This window comes from Chironomus tepperi, unplaced genomic scaffold (assembly GCF_022539635.2).
Source record: "Chironomus tepperi strain 1889 unplaced genomic scaffold, CSIRO-AGI_Ctep_v1 contig_349, whole genome shotgun sequence".
In the NCBI taxonomy this organism is placed as follows: domain Eukaryota; kingdom Metazoa; phylum Arthropoda; class Insecta; order Diptera; family Chironomidae; genus Chironomus; species Chironomus tepperi.
The window spans coordinates 537032-556336 of record NW_027226471.1 but is presented as its reverse complement, the minus strand read 5'-3'; the positions used below and the strand labels follow the sequence as shown (position 1 = coordinate 556336).

The following is a 19305-nucleotide window of genomic DNA, read 5'->3' as shown; positions in this document are numbered from 1 at the left end:
TTCTTTATTTTTATATGACCAAGCGACATAGATTAAAAAAGTTCTTCCATGGAGCTCCGCTGAAACTCTTTTATTAGACTAAATGGAAGCCGCCTATTTTTGATAGCCAAACAGACGCCAAACGGTAACTGTTTAAGTTTAGTGTTAATAAAAGAGATTTCGCTGAGCCCTTTTCATTTGTGTCGCTCGGAATGTTATAGGTCTATAGATCTTCCGATGAATCATATCAAACGTATAGTCTGAATGCAAAAATTGAGTGCCAGTCAAATATAAAACAGAATTGGAAATTTATTAAACGATTAACAGCATAAGTAGAAATTTCCGTCTCAGAGGTATTCAGTGAGAACAAATAGAGTAGTTATTTCCTATTTAACAAGAAAAGCTATCTAAAACACATGACTTTGTCTGAACAAAAATTAAAAAAGATTTTGCCCTTCGTATATAATTATGGTTAAGGTCACTGGCATATGTTGAAGACTCGAATTATAAAGATTTTCAAAAATTAATGCAATAAAAAACGGTAAAAAAATCAACACAATATATATGTTTATCATTTCACGCTCCTAGTGAAACAATAGACTCGAGCTGTCACGGTTCCGCTCAATTTAAAATGAAGAAAATTTTCTTTCTCTTATTTAGAATAAATTAACATGTCGTAAGAATAAAAAGATGTGAAAGTAAAGCGAAAACTAATCATAACAATTTATAGGTCATTTACCTGCTATGAATTTCTAATTTAATTTTCATTGATTTTTTAATTTCATCTGCATCGACGACCAACCGACCGAATGTACACATAATTAAATTCATGTGTGCATTTCCTAATGAAACAATAAAGTTGAATTCCCCTACACAACTACATTTAGGTCTATTTTTTTTTCTATTCAACTCTTATGCATGTGCTTTGAACCTTTAGAATCATCGAAGCATGTCCATCTATACAATAACCACGTTGCTCACTATCCACTATAGAATAAGTTTTGTATGTATTTGCACAACAACAATATAAAAGTTTATTTTTGTAAAGAAAATTTTTGTATCGTAATTAAAACTATAAAAGTGAGCATTTGAAAATGATGTGAACTTGATAGGAACGACTAACTTACGAGAGAGGTCAAAAATTTCCTCCCGAACAAGTGTACTGTCCATCACATCATAAACAAAATTATTGCGCTTATGTTTTTCATGATTTTCCCTTTTGTGTATAAATACACAGAACTTTTCAATACAATACAGCAAGAGCGGCATCAAGTGGCAGCGAATGTATTATGCTACAAATTCAACTCAGTTGTATGTTTCGCTGCCACGGGAGACGGTCGAAAAAATATAACAGAAAGAAGGGAAAATAAACTAAAAGTTTTATTTATTGACTGAACAAAAAAAAGCATTACGCGGCAGTTAGTTCTCGCGAATAGGTCACAGGCGAAATTTATTAAACAATCATTTTCTTGGAGATAATAAGTCGTCGAGACACGATTAATAATTTCTTACTGCTCGTAATTTAAATCAATTTAGTATTCTTAGACTTAAGCATTAAATCATATGTGAAGTTTTCGCGGAAATTTAATCTATTTGTGTATGTTATAAGTGAGAAATTCACTAGCTTCACATGTTTAATAAGACTTGAAAAAGAGTTTAGTTTTAAAAATGTGGATAATTAATGTGGACGTTACTCAAAGTTTTGTGATATTTAAGTTGGAATAATTATTAATTAGATTTTTGGAAGGAAATGAAAGAATCATCAGCAATGCATTCTACAGACTATAGAATTGCATGAACAATTTGTAAACAAATCATAGTGCATGCGCAGTTTTTTTAATTTATTTAAAAACATCATAGCAACATGTTTGATATTTTTGTGAAAATTTAGGTTGTGTTTTTGACATTTATAGAGGAATCTCTTCTCAGAAAAAATACATTTTCGCCGGCAGAGTCTAAAAATATCTTTATCATTTCAAAAGTGTCATTACATGATTTGATACATTTATTTCTTCAGACGTTCTTAGAAAATCAAATCAAACAGTCGTGAATTAAAAATCATAGCAATATTATCAAACTCAGTTCAAATTTAGTGAAAAAAATGATTTCAAGTAAAATTTGAAAATGCAAAAAATTTTCGGTGCAAAAAAGGAACGTCGCAAAATTCAAAGTGATCGGAAATGGTGGCAATTTTTAAAGAAAACAAGAGTGAAGCCAATGAGAGCTTTAGACATACAGCATCATGTAAATTTCAATCAAAATCATTATAACAATAACAACAATAATGATCCAGAGTACCATGAGATGGAGAAATATATGGATAGAGATAACAATCATTACAGGTATGAGAAATCACCAGCTAGCTTCATGTCTAAACAAGAGAGGAAATCATCAGCCATAACAAATTTTTAAGACAATTTTCTTATGATTCATACGCAATTACTTCGTTACCTCTACTTTACAGTTAAATTATATAAAAAAACACTTGGATTTAATCCACTCATTAGTTTCGTCATTTAATGGATTGATCCAAAGAATTTCATGCAGAGAATTTACGAATTTTTATTGCCAATTTTTCACAGTTTCACTTTTAATGATCTATGAGACATTTTAGCTTACAGTCCTCTGCCCGACCTTTATTTTATTGATTTGCCATAGTTACTCAATTTTTCGTTCGGAAGCACTTTCATTATTTTCTATTTTCTTCTTATCAATGGCTTGTCATGATTGTTGTAAAAAATGTAAAATCGATAATATGACATTATGCTTTTATGGTTTAAACTTTTTTAATAAAGTAAATGGCGTTCGCCACCAGACACTTCTGAAAATTGCAAAAAATTATTAATTGAAATTTATTAAAACCACTTTGGTTAACTGCAGACCATTTAACATTTTTCGCCATAAAATGCATCAAAATCAGCCATGATGCAATGTTACCATAATGCCATGTTGGGAAAGCTTCGCGTCTTACCGGTAATAGGGCGACCCAGTAATGCCTTAGCAAACACGTGATGCTAATCGTGGTTGATACAAAAATTTAGATTCCCTTAAAGTCAGTTTTATTCATGTCTCGAAATACAGTAAAATGTTAAAAGTTCTCTCATGATTGTTGATAAATTTTGAATAAACAATTGTCTTTGACTTAATGATTCATAAAATACTTTGTAACTGTATGCAAACATCTAAATACCTAATTAAATTTAATAATCAAAAAATTTTACATTTAAAAATTTGACATTATTTAAACCAGCAGCATACTTAAGCCTCGACCAAAACCACACACGACACAGGTTGCCCACCACTAATTTTAACTGTCTGGGAAAAATATTTAATAACCAATTTTCTGCAATATGTAGTTGATAAAAAGGAATTTCCATAATACAATGTATACTGACCACTAAATTTAAATGTTTCACGTGTTATTGAATTATGATAATTTTAATGAAAGATTAAAGCACTTGTGTTGACACTTTTCAACAAATATCAATTAACACATTTCGATAAATTTTGGTGATGATGGCATTTAATTTTTTTAATTAAATTTCTTTGAAATTTTTTAACTCTTTTCAAGAGAAATAATAGCAAATACTTCCATACACAGTATTGTAGCAGTAAAGTCATTCTATCAAATTACTAAATTTGACAATTTTGAGAATTCTATTGTACTATTAATTTTTCTGAATTGACCTAAAAATAAACACAATGACTCAATTTATTGCTGCCTATCAAAAAGTGTCATAATGGAATAAAATAGCTCATTGGAAAAATAAAGTGAATGCAAAGATATCACCTTATCAAAAGATTGTGTACGTCAAATATGAAGCAAGACAAATCAGCTAAAGCACATCAGTAAATAGGAAGAAAATGTTGCGTATTGACCATGTAATTCACACAAAAATCAAACAATCTTTGATACGAAGAAAATTGTAAATTTATGGTAAAGCTGAACAAATTGGCGCTTACGTAGACCCAAAAAGTTATGAGTTATTTATTAATTATGAAAAGACTTTATCGATTGTGTTCGTTAAATGATTAATGGAAATGTATAGATCAAGTGGTTCAAAAAGAAAACTTATTAATAATATTTACTGGGTATTTCCAGTTGGAAAAGAAGAAATATGAAATACCTTTTTAGGGCAGCATGTCTGTGTTATGAAAAATATGAGAATTTATCCTTCAATAATTTTCTTTCACTTAATGAATGCCTTAATCATCTAATTTCCGCGTCTCACATTTTATTAAAGCGAATCTAGTTCGAGATTAATTACATTTTGTAAACTGTGTTGATTACATTCAAAAGCTTTCTTAAACTGTTTCTAATACTACACTTTGGGATATAAAATCATAACACATTCCTGTCAGACCTGGATAGTTTCTGTAACCACTGAACATTAAATGAATTTTTATTAACTTTTACTGCGAATATTTTTAAATGTTAAAATATACGATGACCACAATGACCTATGAGGCAAAGACTTTTCGAATTAAATTTACAATAATTAAAAGTTTTACAAAGTAACAAAACATACGGAGAACATTTCAATCGTCAATCATATGAGAAATAAATATGTTAATTAAAAATGTACCTGGGGCCATTCACTTATTACGTAACCCTAAAAATTGACTTTTTGACACCCTTCTCCTCCTCGTAACAAAAAATTTTGGTTGTTTGAGGCTTACCCCCTTCCAGTCCCCAAAAAACGTTTCGTAATAAGTGAATGTCCCCTGCTGATAACAAGAAAATTAATCCATACTGAATTTTGCGCAATTATCTTTCACATGCCAAGATAATTCAAAAATGTCTTCAAGAGGGGTCTAATGAATGCGCTTTATTTCCTCTCTTATCTTTCTGCAAATTCATACTTTATATTTGATAAATACTTCAAGAAAAAAATATTATTGCTTTACTTAAATATTTAATTAGGCACATATGATGAGTAACAGATGTTTATTTAAGCGTATGAGTAATTAATTGCCAGTAATTTACATTTTCTTTTCGTCATTTTCTAGACGACGGTATTATGGCGATAATTTTATGATGCAAAATGAACAAAACTTCCAATTGAATGGTGAATCAAGTCGCGATTCATTGGAGTCCAGTGAAATATCATCGGATGCATTCTCACACAACTTTCGTCAAAAACAAAGACAATTTGATCGTATTAATGTTAATAACATTACTCAGCACATACAGAATAATAACAATAAAATTACAATAATTATTAAACATGATGATGGACCACAAACCGAACAAAGAATCACACCTCAAATAATTTACATTCAACCTGCAGCTAGTCAACCAAATTTATATTCAACAAATGTCAATCAAATAGATAATATAGATGATAATTTGAATGAAACAGACGTTTATAATAGCCTTGATGATCTCGAAAGCGATGAACTGTATCAATTTTACAATGAAAGTCCAATTGATGTACCTGATGATTTCAAAGGAAATTCATATCTCGTTTTGAATTTAAATGATGCTGCAAATAAGAAGTTTAAAAGAAGAATATGCACACCCACAAGAAATCTTTTGCCAATGCCAATTAATGATGATCGAAAGTACTCAACATTAGCAAGTAGTAGTAGTATTGACAATGTCGCAAAAAATAGCAATATCAAGGAAGATAACGAGAAGGTAATTAGTTAATGTTTTCATAACAATTATTGATGTTGGCGGCAGCATGAAAAATTGTTTATTCAGTGAAAGTGTTAATTGTTATATCATTTATGATTTGTTTGTCAATAAGGAAAGAGACTTGATATTTGAACAAAAATAATTGTAATGGTTTATTGACTCAAATTTTATACATAAAATTGCTTCCTATTAACTGACATTGACTAGATTTTGAGTGTCATTGAATTCGGACGTCTAACTTATTGGGATTTCGAATTTAGCTTTAAAGCCCTTATCAACCTATCCCTCGCTCCTCATTTTCATGTGGTACGCCTGTACCGTAACAATGGTATATCACCGGACCGTACAGTACCAGTACCGGAAAATCGACCCTTCCGGGCTATTGGCCCACGTTTTATTATTGAAATTGAAGATAGTAATAAAAAGTTAGATCTTTAAAAGGTTTGATTGCTTAAATTCATTTTATTGCTTTTGTGAACTTATGAAGTTCATACCGATTTCATTTAATTATTTTGTATTTTCATTAAGATTGCGGTAAATCTTCTATGGAATATTAAAAGAAGTCATTAACTTTGGAATTTTGTTTTGCATCCAATTAAATCGTCTGCTTATGCGGAACTTGGAATTTAATTCTAACTGTTCACATTCAAACTTCAAATTTGACTATCTCATAAGTCAAAAAATTTCCATAATCAAGTACACAGTCTAAAGCTGTGATTTATTATAAGATTTTACTCCATATTTATGGTTGCAAAACCTCGATAATATTTTATTAGAATCTTAAACTGTGATGAAAATTGACGCTCATTAATTTACAGTAATTGCATGGTTGCAGAAAATTTAACTAATATTTTCAATAGCTACATCCTCCAATGTCATTTGTAAATTATTTTCAATGTTTTTCAGTTCCATAGAAATTCAAATTTTGATTTAAGAATTTTTAGTTTTAACTTGAGAAAAAACCCATTCGTGGATGAATTGGCAAAAATACATACTAGGCATTTTGAAGGTAACTGAATTCATAGAAACACGAAAAAAAATATATTCATGCGATAAGATAAGTAAGTTTAGTTCTGAACTTAACTTATAACTGAACGAACCGTACAGACACATCACATTACTGATCTAGTTGTTCGCTAATTATTTTCATGTGTAATCTCTAACAAAAGCGATTCATTTAAACAGAAATTAATAGGCAGTCAGTTTCAAATCCGATATGTGAGTAATAAAATTAAATTATTGATCGATACAAAGACATAGAACAAAGAATTTTAATTCATTCGAGTATGCTTTAAATTAATTTTAATTAATTAATGATTTGTATTGTGCGATTATTGAAAATACAAAAGGGGTTGAATTAAGGGCATCTAAGATGTAGAAGCTGAGTTAGTCTTCATTAATCCAGATCTGTTTTTAATTATTCCATACACTCTTCTTATTGTGTACTCTATTTTTAGACAAGACAGCATCAAAATAACTTGCAAAAGCAATCAGTTGTGAATAATACTCAAAGAAAAGCAGTTGTACCAGCAAAGCCAAAGAGGAATATTCAGCAAAAAGCAGCAACTTTACAGCCTGAGTCGAGTAAACCAACCACATTTGGTGAACGCAAGCAGAATTTTAAAGAACAGTACAATTGGAACGTTGTATTTCCACCTACAACAATTCATGAAAATTCAATTTTGTATCGTGAAACAGCATTAAGAAATTCTTTTCGTAATAAATGGAAAGTGATGAGTGAAAAAATGGTGACAATGGGAAGTAGTAATCTTTGTAATGATTTTGGCGGTTCCACTAAAGAACTATCGCCGAGAAAAGTGAAAAATGCAAAATTGTTACTTGATCAAAAGCATGCAAAAAGTGAAATTAGTTTGAATCAGTTAAAAAATGAAGAATCAAAAGCTCAGACTTCTGTTCTGCTCAACATGATTGGATTACCGTTCAATTGGAAATCGCGTATGTTGATGAATAGAACCAATAATAGTAATAGTGTAAATAGTGAAAAGAATAAAAGGAGGCCAAACTTATTGACAAACTTTTGGAAGAAAAAGCGCATTGGGGACACATTAACCTGCAATAAACGGTGAGTTGATGCATAAAAAATTATATGATTATGCTTCATTATAAATGACTATTAAGTTGACATTAAATATATGGAAATGCTGAGAGCATGTTAAGTTCTACAATATTTATAATCGCATTGTTGGCTGATTCACAAGTTAAATACACATGGAAAAAAAAGAATCATTGCGCGGTATTATGCTCAATAGCTGTGAAGTAATATCCGGTTAAAACGTGCGGAAAGAACAAAAAACGTCCAAATTCAGTCTACAAATTGAGGAAATGCGACGAGTTATGTTTTGATGGAACTTTAAAGCAAGTGACTTTGACGTGTTAATGATCAAAAAAATTGAATGAGAAAGTTTAATTTATTATTTAAATTATACAGAACTTTCTATTGCTTAGAAACGGTTATGTGATAATGGGAGACATGTTGAATATAACCGAAAATCCTGCCGAAAGTCTTGTTTTGCTTGATATTGTTAGATAAATATTGCATCACAAGAAAAATGTCACGATCGATGCTTAATATGGTATTATTTAAATTGATCAGGTCGGTGATCTTTCATTATATAACTGAGCAGTTTGTGAATTATTTAATAAATTTTATTATTTTGCGTATATTCTTTTACCAGAATATACCTTATATCATTATCAAAGGCAGTGATATTTGCAAGGTTACTTGATATTTACGTGGTAAATTATAGTCACTCATGAAAGAATTACAATCACAGGAACAATATACATATCAAACTTTGTGTACGAAAGATACAGAACGCAAATCTTTTATACTTTTAATTATTTAAATCGAGCATTTAATGCAACATTTTGTCATTATTATCAATGTCCGTTAATATGTGTTAATTACGACCTTTTAAACTTTTCAAATCAGGTTTTTAAACTATCTTTCCTTTTCTTTTCGCTTACTTACATGACTCTAATACTAACATGAATTCAACCGGATAATTTGTTGTGTTTATCTTTCTCTCTTCTTTACTGGCATGTCTCAATGTGCCCTGATCTTTTAGTTCGGTTAGTAAACTTGAAATATTAGCACGGGTTTTTACGTTTAACAGAAATAAATAAAGCTAAAAAAATTGAAATTCGAGAATTTATAAATTAAATATTTGATTAGTTGTTAAGTGATATTAGATCAGGTGATTCTACTTTCTGTAAAGTACTCTTAAGTTTGAAAAAAGAAAGAAGAAAGATGTTTTCACGTCTTCACAGAAATCATGATTTTCGCGCAAAAAGCAAGAAACGATTTGACTTTCTTCATCTAGGAAAACAAAAGAAAGAAGACAAACTTGTTCTTCATCAGGCTTTGAGTTTTAAAAAACCTAAAAAGTAAGATTTAATTAATTTTAATAAACATATAATCAAGTTTTGAACTTTAAAAGTTAAAATATGAAGGTCAAAGGTTGTTTTTGGTCGGACAATAAGTTGTTCTGTAAAGAATCTTCATATTCATGTTATTAAAAAATACTGCTTGTGTTTTAAAGCAGTCAAGGGCATTAGGAATGAATCCAAATAATGTTAATTTATTCATAAACTGGTAATTATTTGCTTTTAATGGGTCTATCCTCAAATGACTTTTGTCACTTAATTTTTGGAATTTTTGGGTCATCGGTCTGCTGTTGCCAGAAGAGACAATTGTTTCAACAAAGCCTAATCCTACCAATATTCAGTAAGGTCTTCGGTAAACTTTGACATAAACAAATTCGCGCAAAAAATGAGTGTTGTGTTAGTGACAACTGATGTCCATTCAAAAAATGAATGAATTTCTTTTGTGTAATCTTTTGGACAATTTTAAGTTTGTGTTAAGTTCTGTTATCAACAAGCAAAATGGATTGTGACTCATATAGAAAATTTATGCTAAAAATGATTTTTAAATTCTTATTTGTCATAAAAATTCTTTCCGTTGTTGCGCAACCGATGCGTGAATAGCCGCCGATCTACCTGTAATTTCCCATTGTCACAAATTTTGTGATTTCGTAGCACGAATGTTTTCTTGTTATTTATGTAGGAATACATTCATATCGTGTTTATAAACAAATTTCAAAATTTACCATTGAGTTAGTGTGCCTGTCTTAATTAAGCAGACAAATACATTTTATTTCTACGTCATACGAGAACTCTCCTCACTATGAGCTAAATGTATATTTCTCTCACAACATTTATAATTATTTTTGTTGGAATCAAGAAAAAAAACGAGAAATAATAATTCGCGAATGAGAAGAGAACTGCAGAGATCAGTATTTTACCGGCTATAGAGTCGATTCAATCGTTTTGTTAACAGAGAGAATAAAAAGTAAACATTTTAAAAAGTGCTGAGGAGAAAACTTTTTAAGTCAATTTTGGAAGTCTTATTGTAATTTTTTAGTGTCAGTGAACTTAAAAACGTCTTCAACAAGTGTTTTTATTTAATCCATAAGAATTAAACTGTTCTTATCTAAGACATTTGTGCCATTTTTATCTACTACAATATTTATCACTTTGTATGATAAACTTATTTTAATTAAATGCTAATTAAGAAGAATATACAATACCTGTACCTATATAAATAGCTTGAAATGAAATACAATGGGCGTGTGGTGATGTAATATTCATTATTATTGTGACTGAATCATGGCAAACAGAACAGAACACAACAATAATTTCTATATAAGTGATGACAGAATTCTCAGACTTCCATAACATTTTTAGTTTGATGGAAGAAAATGTTTTTAGTGCAATCTATAATTAGCACCAAATTTTATGAAGAGAAGTCGATTTTCAAGATGGGAAGTGAATCAAATATTTTTCATCCTCGTTTTAATGAAAAGTGAAGTTTCGGATTCATTAAAACATCTGCTGAACGAAATATTTATGAAATGATGAAGCACAATCAAATCACAAATCGTTAGTCATTAAATTCTTGAAATTCCAATTTATGCATCTTCAGTTTTTATGTGAATTGCTTAAAATTAATGAACAATTTTTGTGACTTATTGTGCTTGATTTTTATATTCAAACAAAATCGTTGTATGTACTTCATTTTTGAAGGTCACGGTTTGTTGCTCTTCTACCAACAACAACAAGAACGAGTATAAATATCTATTAGTACTGACTACATTAAATATTTAATGTTGTTTCCTTTACATATTGATTGCTTTTCCTAGTAGTGATTTTTTGTGACATTCCAATGGAATGAAAATAAAATCCATTAAAAATGATTCATCAGCAAAAGTTTAACATAGTATTGAGAAGATTGTTGTAACAGTCATACCTTAGTTAGGTTTCAAGATGATGTGAAAATGAATCTGCATCCTCAAATCGATTAGTTCTAAGAAATTTCTAGACAATAAGTTTTGATGTCACAGAAACCCACCTTAAATGACAGTGATGTTCCTTTAAAAAAAAACATCCTTTTGCCTTACGTGATAAATTTACAGCCCAAAAGAGTCGTTCACTTTTTACGTAACGCTGTTAGGAAGTGGTGGGTCGAAATATTGTTAAGCCTCAAACATTCAGCTCTTGTTTGGAGTTTTTGCTACGGAAGGGGGAGGGGGCCTTAAATGCATTACGTTATAAGTGAACGACTCAAAACTCATAGAATTATTGGTACTTAAGTGCCTGGTTTTATTCATCACTTAACTGCATCAAGAGAAAAAGTTTACTTATCATGAAGCTATAAATATATTTGTGCTCACAGCTAAACTTGTTGATAATTGTGAGTTTGCGAATATTAAGAGAGATGCAAAATGTGTCAGTATGATGTCATTTTCGGCTTTCAAATATCTTCTCTCAATTGTCATCGTCGCCATCGTAGATTTTCATTCAACAACAAACAAAAAATCTCGACTTTCAAGGTTTAACCTTGTTAAAGAAAACATTGTGCTATTTAGTGCTTCTATTTTTATCTCAATTTTTCGGAATTCCCTGTCAACGCACGTTTCATAGTTCAACATAATGTGATCATTTTGACTCATACACGGAAAGAGTAGAAAAACCTGTCGTAATAAGTTTTTTTCCTTGTATCGATTCATGACGTCATATTAAAGAATCACCATGCGCGTCAAATCAGCTGTTGTGTTTTCATTTCAAGCTACTTCCCATTTAATCAATTGCCGTATTCGTTTACTTATAGAATTTAAGATTTTATGGTAATTAAAACATTATAAATTGAAAACTAAAGTTCAATTTAAAGATTTATTGACTTTGATTGGTTGATTGCAGTATTGCAATTCAAGGTTTAGCAGTCGTGAATCAACTGGAACTTGAATAAATAACTATTTTCTTTGAAATAATCTTATAATTTTGTTACTTTAATATACTCTTAACAACTAAATGTAAACTTTACGGCTTTTGAATACATGATAGTATAGTTTTTGACTCTATTTAACTTGTGATATTATCGCCATTTCTACAGAATTAAAAGTTCATAAACAAGCTGCACATTATTGATTTTTTATAAAACTTGAAAGAAAAAATATACATTCCAAAATGAATAAAGAAGATTTAATGTGGAGAAGTATTTGGGACACACTCCAAGAAGATAAAATGAAGCCTCTAAGTCATAGAGAGATAAAGTAAGCTACATTTAATGTCACCACGTGATGGTTTAATTTCTAACGAAATTTTGTATTTTGAAATTTTACTAACCAACACTTAATTTTTAAAAATGTAACGACCGTTTTACTTTTCGTTCAGTCATAAAACAAAAGTTTATAAAAATTGTAAAAAAATTGATTTTAATTATTTAAATAAGTTGTAAAACTCAATTGTAAAAGCATATGCCGAATAATGTGTTGTACACAAAAAAGCTACTTCTCTCAGAGTTGGTTTTATTGTACAAAACAGCTTTAAATTTCCTAAAATCTAACAAAAAATTTCTTTTGTATCATTTCAGAATTCAAGATTCCGATGGTGGATTTTTTGAGAGATTTGGCTCAATTCTCTACAGTCAAGGCGAAAATCATGACGAAAGAGTGAAGGAGACTGCCTCATTACCTAGTTCACCAGTTGAAGATGTTGTATCCAGCAAATTAATACAAAAAGTTGAAGCATCAATCGAATCAAGATTTGGACCTGATGATGAAGGAAAAGATAGTGGAAATGAATCTGCGGAAGCTGATAGTGATATTGAGGAAAAGAAGGAAGAGAATTTTAAGAAAATCCAAAATTCCTTAGTTGGCATGAATGTAAGTTGATAAATTTATTGCAAACTATTTCATGGTCAAGTGCTTCATAGAATCTGCAAAATCTTATGTCTTGAGAACTTCGATTTGATAATTTATAGATGAAGTTTGAAGGATAAGACATTAGATGCTATAAATTTCGTTATAGATTTATGTTCATTAGAATCTTTATAATTAATGATCATTGAATGAGTTATTGCGAACCAAATGTGAAATTGAAACTGTTTCATTTTCAATGCTTGTAACCGAAGATCACCGCTCAAAATCTTCTCTCAAATTTCTCAGTTTAGTCCTCAGACACAACATATTTTTATTTATCTTCGAGACCTTTGTGTAGAAAAGAAAAATTAAAAATAGCATAGATGCGAATTAGAGTGTATGACATATGGCCTTGAGGAAATCAGCTTAGAATAAATCAATTCATTCATTATGACATCTTTATTACACACATGTATCTACATACTTGATCTATTGAGATAAACCGAAAACAATTTGATCGACAGCTCTTTAATTATCTGTATATTTTTAATTGAGCTATTAGCGATGATTGAAGACGAATATAACGTTCGATAAATGAGAGCTTCTTGATATTGAATTATTATTTTCATGATCGACTTTATTGTAAAATATTTAAGGCCTAATTGTATTCCTAATAGGAATTTACCAACGCATTGAATTCCATTCAATTATTCTAAAATTAATACCTTATCTAAATTTGTACATAATAAGTTCAATTGCCTCATTGGAAAATACTTAAAGATTTATTTTTATCCCTAACTGAAAACGTTCGGAAATTATGTAACGCTTAGCGAGAGCTGGGGGGTTTAAAATTTTGCTATGGCGTACATGATTTTGTTACAAAGCGTTACAGTGGATGGAAGATGTCTTAGAACGCTATTTTTTGCGGTACGTAATTTTCGAACTTTCCTAAAATCGCTCGAGAGAAAATGTACGTTCTTGTCTCTCTATTTACAATTAGTTAATTAAACTACTTGGAAAAGTCAATTAAAGTAATGATTGAGACAATGCTCTTTTGTAAATTAACGGCTCAAAAACGATTAGGATTTGTAAGGAAAAAACGAAAAAATTCGATTCAACTTCAAGCTCTGCTTTACATTAAGAGGGTATTGAAGGTTAAAAACTATCCAAAGTTTTTGACTCTTCAGGAATGCGACGAACCGTATTTTTTCACGTCAGGATAGCTTTGCGTCTTATGGTAAATACAGCGAAGAAGCGGTGCCCTAGCGAACACGGTCTGATGGTTCAGGAATGTTTAATAAAAAAAAGAATTTTTAAGACACCTTCCCTTATTCATTATTAATGAAGCTGTAGTGTAAATGAAATCAAGTTATGATCCATGTATACCGGCTTTAAGTATTTATTTAAAAATACTACCGATGACCTTGTACAAAATAAATTCTATACATAGAAAGTGCTTAGGGTTCACCAGATCATTGATCTCTTATATCATCCTGTAATTCTTGAATAATATTCATATGTCCTTGTAATTTTAAAGAATTCTATATAAGAAGTTTGATTCTACCATTCCGAAAATTTCCTAGATGCTACCCAACTTTCACTTTCCTAATAATCTTCATTCTATTTTACACAAAGTCCACTTGACTCATATTCCACATTACAATAATTTTCTGTACAATGAAACAGCTGTAGAATAAATATATATATTAGTCAAAATGAGTGGCTAAGGGAGAAAAATGATCAGATAAAGCAAAACATGAGATAGAAAAGAGGAGACTCAAATGTGCCAAGAAGCTTCTTTTCATCTTGAACGATCGAAGAATTTTTCTCAGTTGAATTTCAGCTACCGTAAGATTAAGATCGTGGGAAATTTTCGGGAAAAAAGTGTGGAAAATCTTCTAAAAATTCTTACATGAAAGACAAGAATAGAAGAAAATTTAATTGCATAACATTCACAGATTAATTAAAACCTGATCAGTTCCAAAAAAAAGACAAAGTCTGTGAAAGCTGAAATTTTTCATTCATAAAAAGTGATTTTTTTTCTCTCTATATAATTTATTAATATCTCAAGTGTCCCACACATCGGTCACAGTGTGAGGAATATTTTTTTTTGCACGAAAAAATAAAATATAAAATAAAGAAAATCCTCGATCGATTCAGTTTTGTGTGAACAAGAAAATTCAAGAGAAATAAGAGAAAATAAAAGAAAAACAAAAAAAAAGATTAAAAATACCTCAAATTGAGATGAATTTTTGCGACTTTTGTGTGATGAGATTTCAATCCTATTGATTAATTTATTGTTTTTGATTTAATTTGATCATCGACAAGCATACATAAATCTTAATTTGTGCAATATGAGCACATTATCGTTGACTCGTTTATGCAATGGCGGCGGTTCAAGTCACAATAAAAATTATAATTTAAAATATGGTTCACTTCCGACTAGAAAACATGTGCCAAAAGTCGCCTCAGTTGATATTGACATTAATAATAATGCGCCACAGCCGACCATGAGAAAAAGGCACATTCTTAATAGGCGCGGCAGTTTGTATCATAATCAATTTAAGGGCGTTCGAAAGGAGTTGATCGAAAAGCATGCAAACATGATTATTCATACAATGACTGTATGTTGAAATTTATTTTTGCTACACTGCAATAAATTGTTTTTACGACCATGTCCTAAATTTACTCATCTTTTCCACTTTCATTTCTCACACAATTTTCATCTCGTCTAATTTCAGATTGAAGAATTATATGAGGAAATTCTATATGAAATCATACACAATGTTGGAAGTGATGAATCAAAAATTGATCCTGAGAAAATGTACAATTATATGCAGGAAGCTTTCAAAATTCAAGAAGAGACGCATGTAGAATTATTGGAGAAAGCAAGAGTCAAGGAACCACCAGAGCTCAGGTTGAACATTGAAATTATTGAGGCTAAGGATCTCAATTCAAAGGATCCAAATGGACTTGCTGATCCTTTTGTTACACTATATATAGCATCAGCACCAACTACACGATATACGAGTTCCGTTAAATCCGGAACATTAAATCCTAAATATGAGGAACATTTTTCATTGTAAGTTATTGATATTTTTTTCTTCTTCAGCATGTATTATTTACAGACATCTTAATAATGATGCTATGTAAGACTGCTCAATACAATACATAAAATTTATTATATCATAAATTTATTTCCATATATAGGCCAATATCAGAAAATCCTAACGATGATACACTTGTTGTGGAAGTATGGGATTTTGATCCGGCAGAAACACTTGGCGAGAAGATGAATAAGTTTTTTGACATAAAGGGTGCAAAAGGATTTCGTAAATTGATGAAGGAAATTGCAGTAACAGCATCATCAGGAAAACATGACAATGAGTTTGTTGGTTCAGCAAAGGTTCCACTTAAAACAATTCCTGCAAGTGGTCTTACAATGTGGTATAATCTCGATAAGAAAGGAAAGACAAGAACACAAGGAACAATCAAAGTCAGGCTTAATTTTAGTAGTGAAAAGAATGATCAAGTTGCATCACAGGAACATCGTCACTTATTGAAAATTCTCCTTTACAATGAATTGGAACTGTCTAAAGTAGCACATTATTGGTGGTCAGGAAAGTTCAGTCAAATGGCAGATATCATTATTACACAACATCAAGCACAAAGTGGTTTAACAGACATCGATGTGGCATTTGCTCAATGGTCTGTGTTCACAGAAGTTCATCAACAACATCCATTATCATTTGAGTTATTTGAAAGCATCCTTGATGTCCTTATACGACCAATTCAAACGAAAAATGTGAGCCATGATGAAGAAATCTCACTCTTTTGGGAAGCAACAAAAAGATTATTGCCATCGTGCTTTGGAATTGTAAGAAAATTAAGAAAGAAGCTTGCTGGAGATCCAAATGCAATGAAGCATCTCATAAAAGCTTTAAATATAATCTCAAAAGTTTCAATGTTGGAACCACCAGATCAATTTGACTTGTTTCCTGAACAATACTATGGATGGCTAAAGAAGACTAATTCATCAACATCTTGGGATATTCGCGAAGCTATCAATCAAGCTGTCACAATCGGGACAGAAGAATATTATGAGAGTATCGTTGACCATAATGAGCTTAATAGTGATGATAATGACGTTAGATTGCAACAATTAATCAAAATTATTCAACTAGTTAGATCTGATTTGCAGAGAGCTATTGAGCATCACGATAAAGTCTTCCAGGAGTGAGTATAATTATTTTATGGAATTTCTGTTTTTAAAGCAATAGATAAAAGATATAGATGGAAATTTCTATCCTGTCAAAAAAATTTTGAATAACGATGAATTTTCCTTATTTACAGAACAATGAATTATCAATATGCAGGCATGCTTTACAAAGTTTATGATAAAAAGTTGATGGAACAAGTGAAACCGGTTGTTATTGACATATGTAATACAAAAATTGAACGTTTAGACTTGTTGGATCGAAAGGATATGAAGCATAATAGATATGAAGAAATTAATATGCTGACTACGCTCTTTGAATTGTACTTATTGTTAAAAAGATTTGCTGTCTTAGGAACAGCTTTGTGTCCTGGCGTAACTGAATTCGAAATTAGTGATTATTATGAATGGTTTGCAAATGGCGTTGCTCATTGGCTGGACATTTCACTTTATAAAGCAATGACAAGGTATGAGTATTTTAATTAACGCTATTTCTGAATATCCTCTAATAAAAAATTATTTTTAATACAGAATCAAAAAAGCAATAGAACTTGATAGTCTGATTGCAGTCGATGCAACAGTAAAATATAGCAGCTCCGCAGTTGATACATTAGCAATATTTTATCAAATTCGTATATTTTGGCAGCAATTGGCATGGCCAAGCGCAGAAGGTGCTTTCATATTTGTAAGCAAAATTGTTGATGATATTTGTAAATGTTGTACATTTTATGGCGATACTATGGCTGAACGAGTTGATAATTTGGGAATGGTCGAGACAATTTATGAGAAGAAATTTCAAGTTACTAATGAATGGTGCTTAGCAATTAATAATATTGATTATATTCGTCAAAGTATTCACTCATTTGTTAAAGAAATGGGTGTAGACGATATTATTAGAAATATGAGTGATTTTCGTGGTCCATTGGATGCACAGCGCTGCTCCGATACCCTGCAAAATGTCATTGAAAATGCAATTGACACAGGAAAGAATAAAATTTATGAATTGACACAAAAACTCGCTAGGAAAATGAGTCCTGCTATGCGGCGATTTTTGGTCGAAGGTGCTGAATTATTTGATACAGATTCCAATTCAATGGATCGTCTCATGATGTACATGGAAGATTCATTAAAGACACTTCATACTGAATTGAATGATGACAATTTCATGCGTATGCTCGATGTCATATGGGATGAGTTGGCGAGTATTCTATATGATTTAGTCCATTCTTCATTAGAAAAGCGTAGACCGCCTGCATTCTATTCAAATTTACGTTCTACACTTCAAGTTATGGTAGAAAATTTCAAGTGCCAAAATGATCAACAAATTCAATCAACGGATAAAGAGACATTGGAGAAAATTGATAAGCTTTTAGAAATTCATGGCTTTGAAACGGCAGATCTAATTCATCAGTATTACAAAGATAGATACACAATACAGCAAAATTTGAGTGATACACCATTTGGCATACTTACGGTACAGTGCTTTTTCCAAGGAAAATCATTGGAAATTGAAATTATGAATGCAAAGCATTTAATACCTATGGACAGTGATGGAAAATGTGATCCATTCGTTAGAATTCACTTCTTCCCAGAAGATAAATTCTTATCAGTTGGACAACCCAAAACTAAAGTTCAACAAAAGACACTCTTCCCGTTATTCGATGAGAAATTTACCATGTAAGTTACATCTTGAAAATTTCAAACTCTTTCCTTACTAATTCCAATGATTTTCTGATTTTAAACAGAACTTTAACTGATGAGCAACGTAAAATGAACGAGGCAGTTATTCTATTCAGCGTCAAGGATCATGACTACTTCGGTTATGCTAATCAATATGTCGCTGAAGCATTTTTAATGTTTAAAGACATTGCTGACATAACTAATGAAAGCGGTAGCATTAGACAGTTGCATTTAACATTAACACGACCACAGAACGATGGTAAGTTCTCAAATGTTCCTTCCTTGTTGTAATTGATTTTCTAATTCATATCTTTAATTTAATTTTTAATACAGATATGGAGACTGTTAAGGCTCTTCAATATCGAGTTGGTGATAAGCTCGCAAAGGAGTTCCTAAAGAAACTGAAAACAAAAATTTCAGACACGCAAGCTAAATAAACACGAGAATAAAGCATTATTGATTAGTTATTGATGTTGTCTCTTTTTGTGCCTTTAACTCATTTTAAATTTAATAACAAGTAAATTTTAAAATAAATAGAACCTATCGATGGACATTGTTGTCAAATGGAA

At 30.7% G+C, this 19305-nt stretch overlaps 2 protein-coding genes across 4 annotated transcripts in view; one reads left to right on the top strand and one right to left on the bottom strand.

Moving 5' to 3' along the window:
- LOC139094148 (protein unc-13 homolog 4B-like) overlaps window positions 1-4349 on the bottom strand; it is a 19716-nt gene extending 15367 nt beyond the window's left edge. Inside the window, exon 1 of the mRNA XM_070645095.1 lies at window positions 4107-4349. The gene's annotated coding sequence lies outside the window, so the exon portion shown is untranslated. The remainder of the gene's footprint in view (window positions 1-4106) is intronic.
- On the top strand, window positions 1997-19305 carry stac (C2 and C2B_Munc13-like domain-containing protein staccato). Of its 3 annotated transcripts, XM_070645089.1 has the most exons (10): window positions 1997-2321; window positions 4990-5620; window positions 7078-7703; window positions 12573-12864; window positions 15582-15922; window positions 16051-17076; window positions 17194-17523; window positions 17588-18733; window positions 18802-18995; window positions 19070-19305. In XM_070645089.1, exons 1-10 carry the CDS (start codon window positions 2104-2106, stop codon window positions 19171-19173), a joined length of 4908 nt encoding a protein of 1635 aa, XP_070501190.1. In that variant the 5' UTR covers window positions 1997-2103; the 3' UTR covers window positions 19174-19305. The 3 variants fall into 3 exon arrangements, with proteins under 3 accessions (XP_070501190.1, XP_070501192.1, XP_070501193.1); XM_070645091.1 differs by lacking the exons at window positions 1997-2321; window positions 4990-5620; window positions 7078-7703 and adding exons at window positions 9944-10179; window positions 12093-12252; XM_070645092.1 differs by lacking the exons at window positions 1997-2321; window positions 4990-5620; window positions 7078-7703; window positions 12573-12864 and adding an exon at window positions 14678-15464.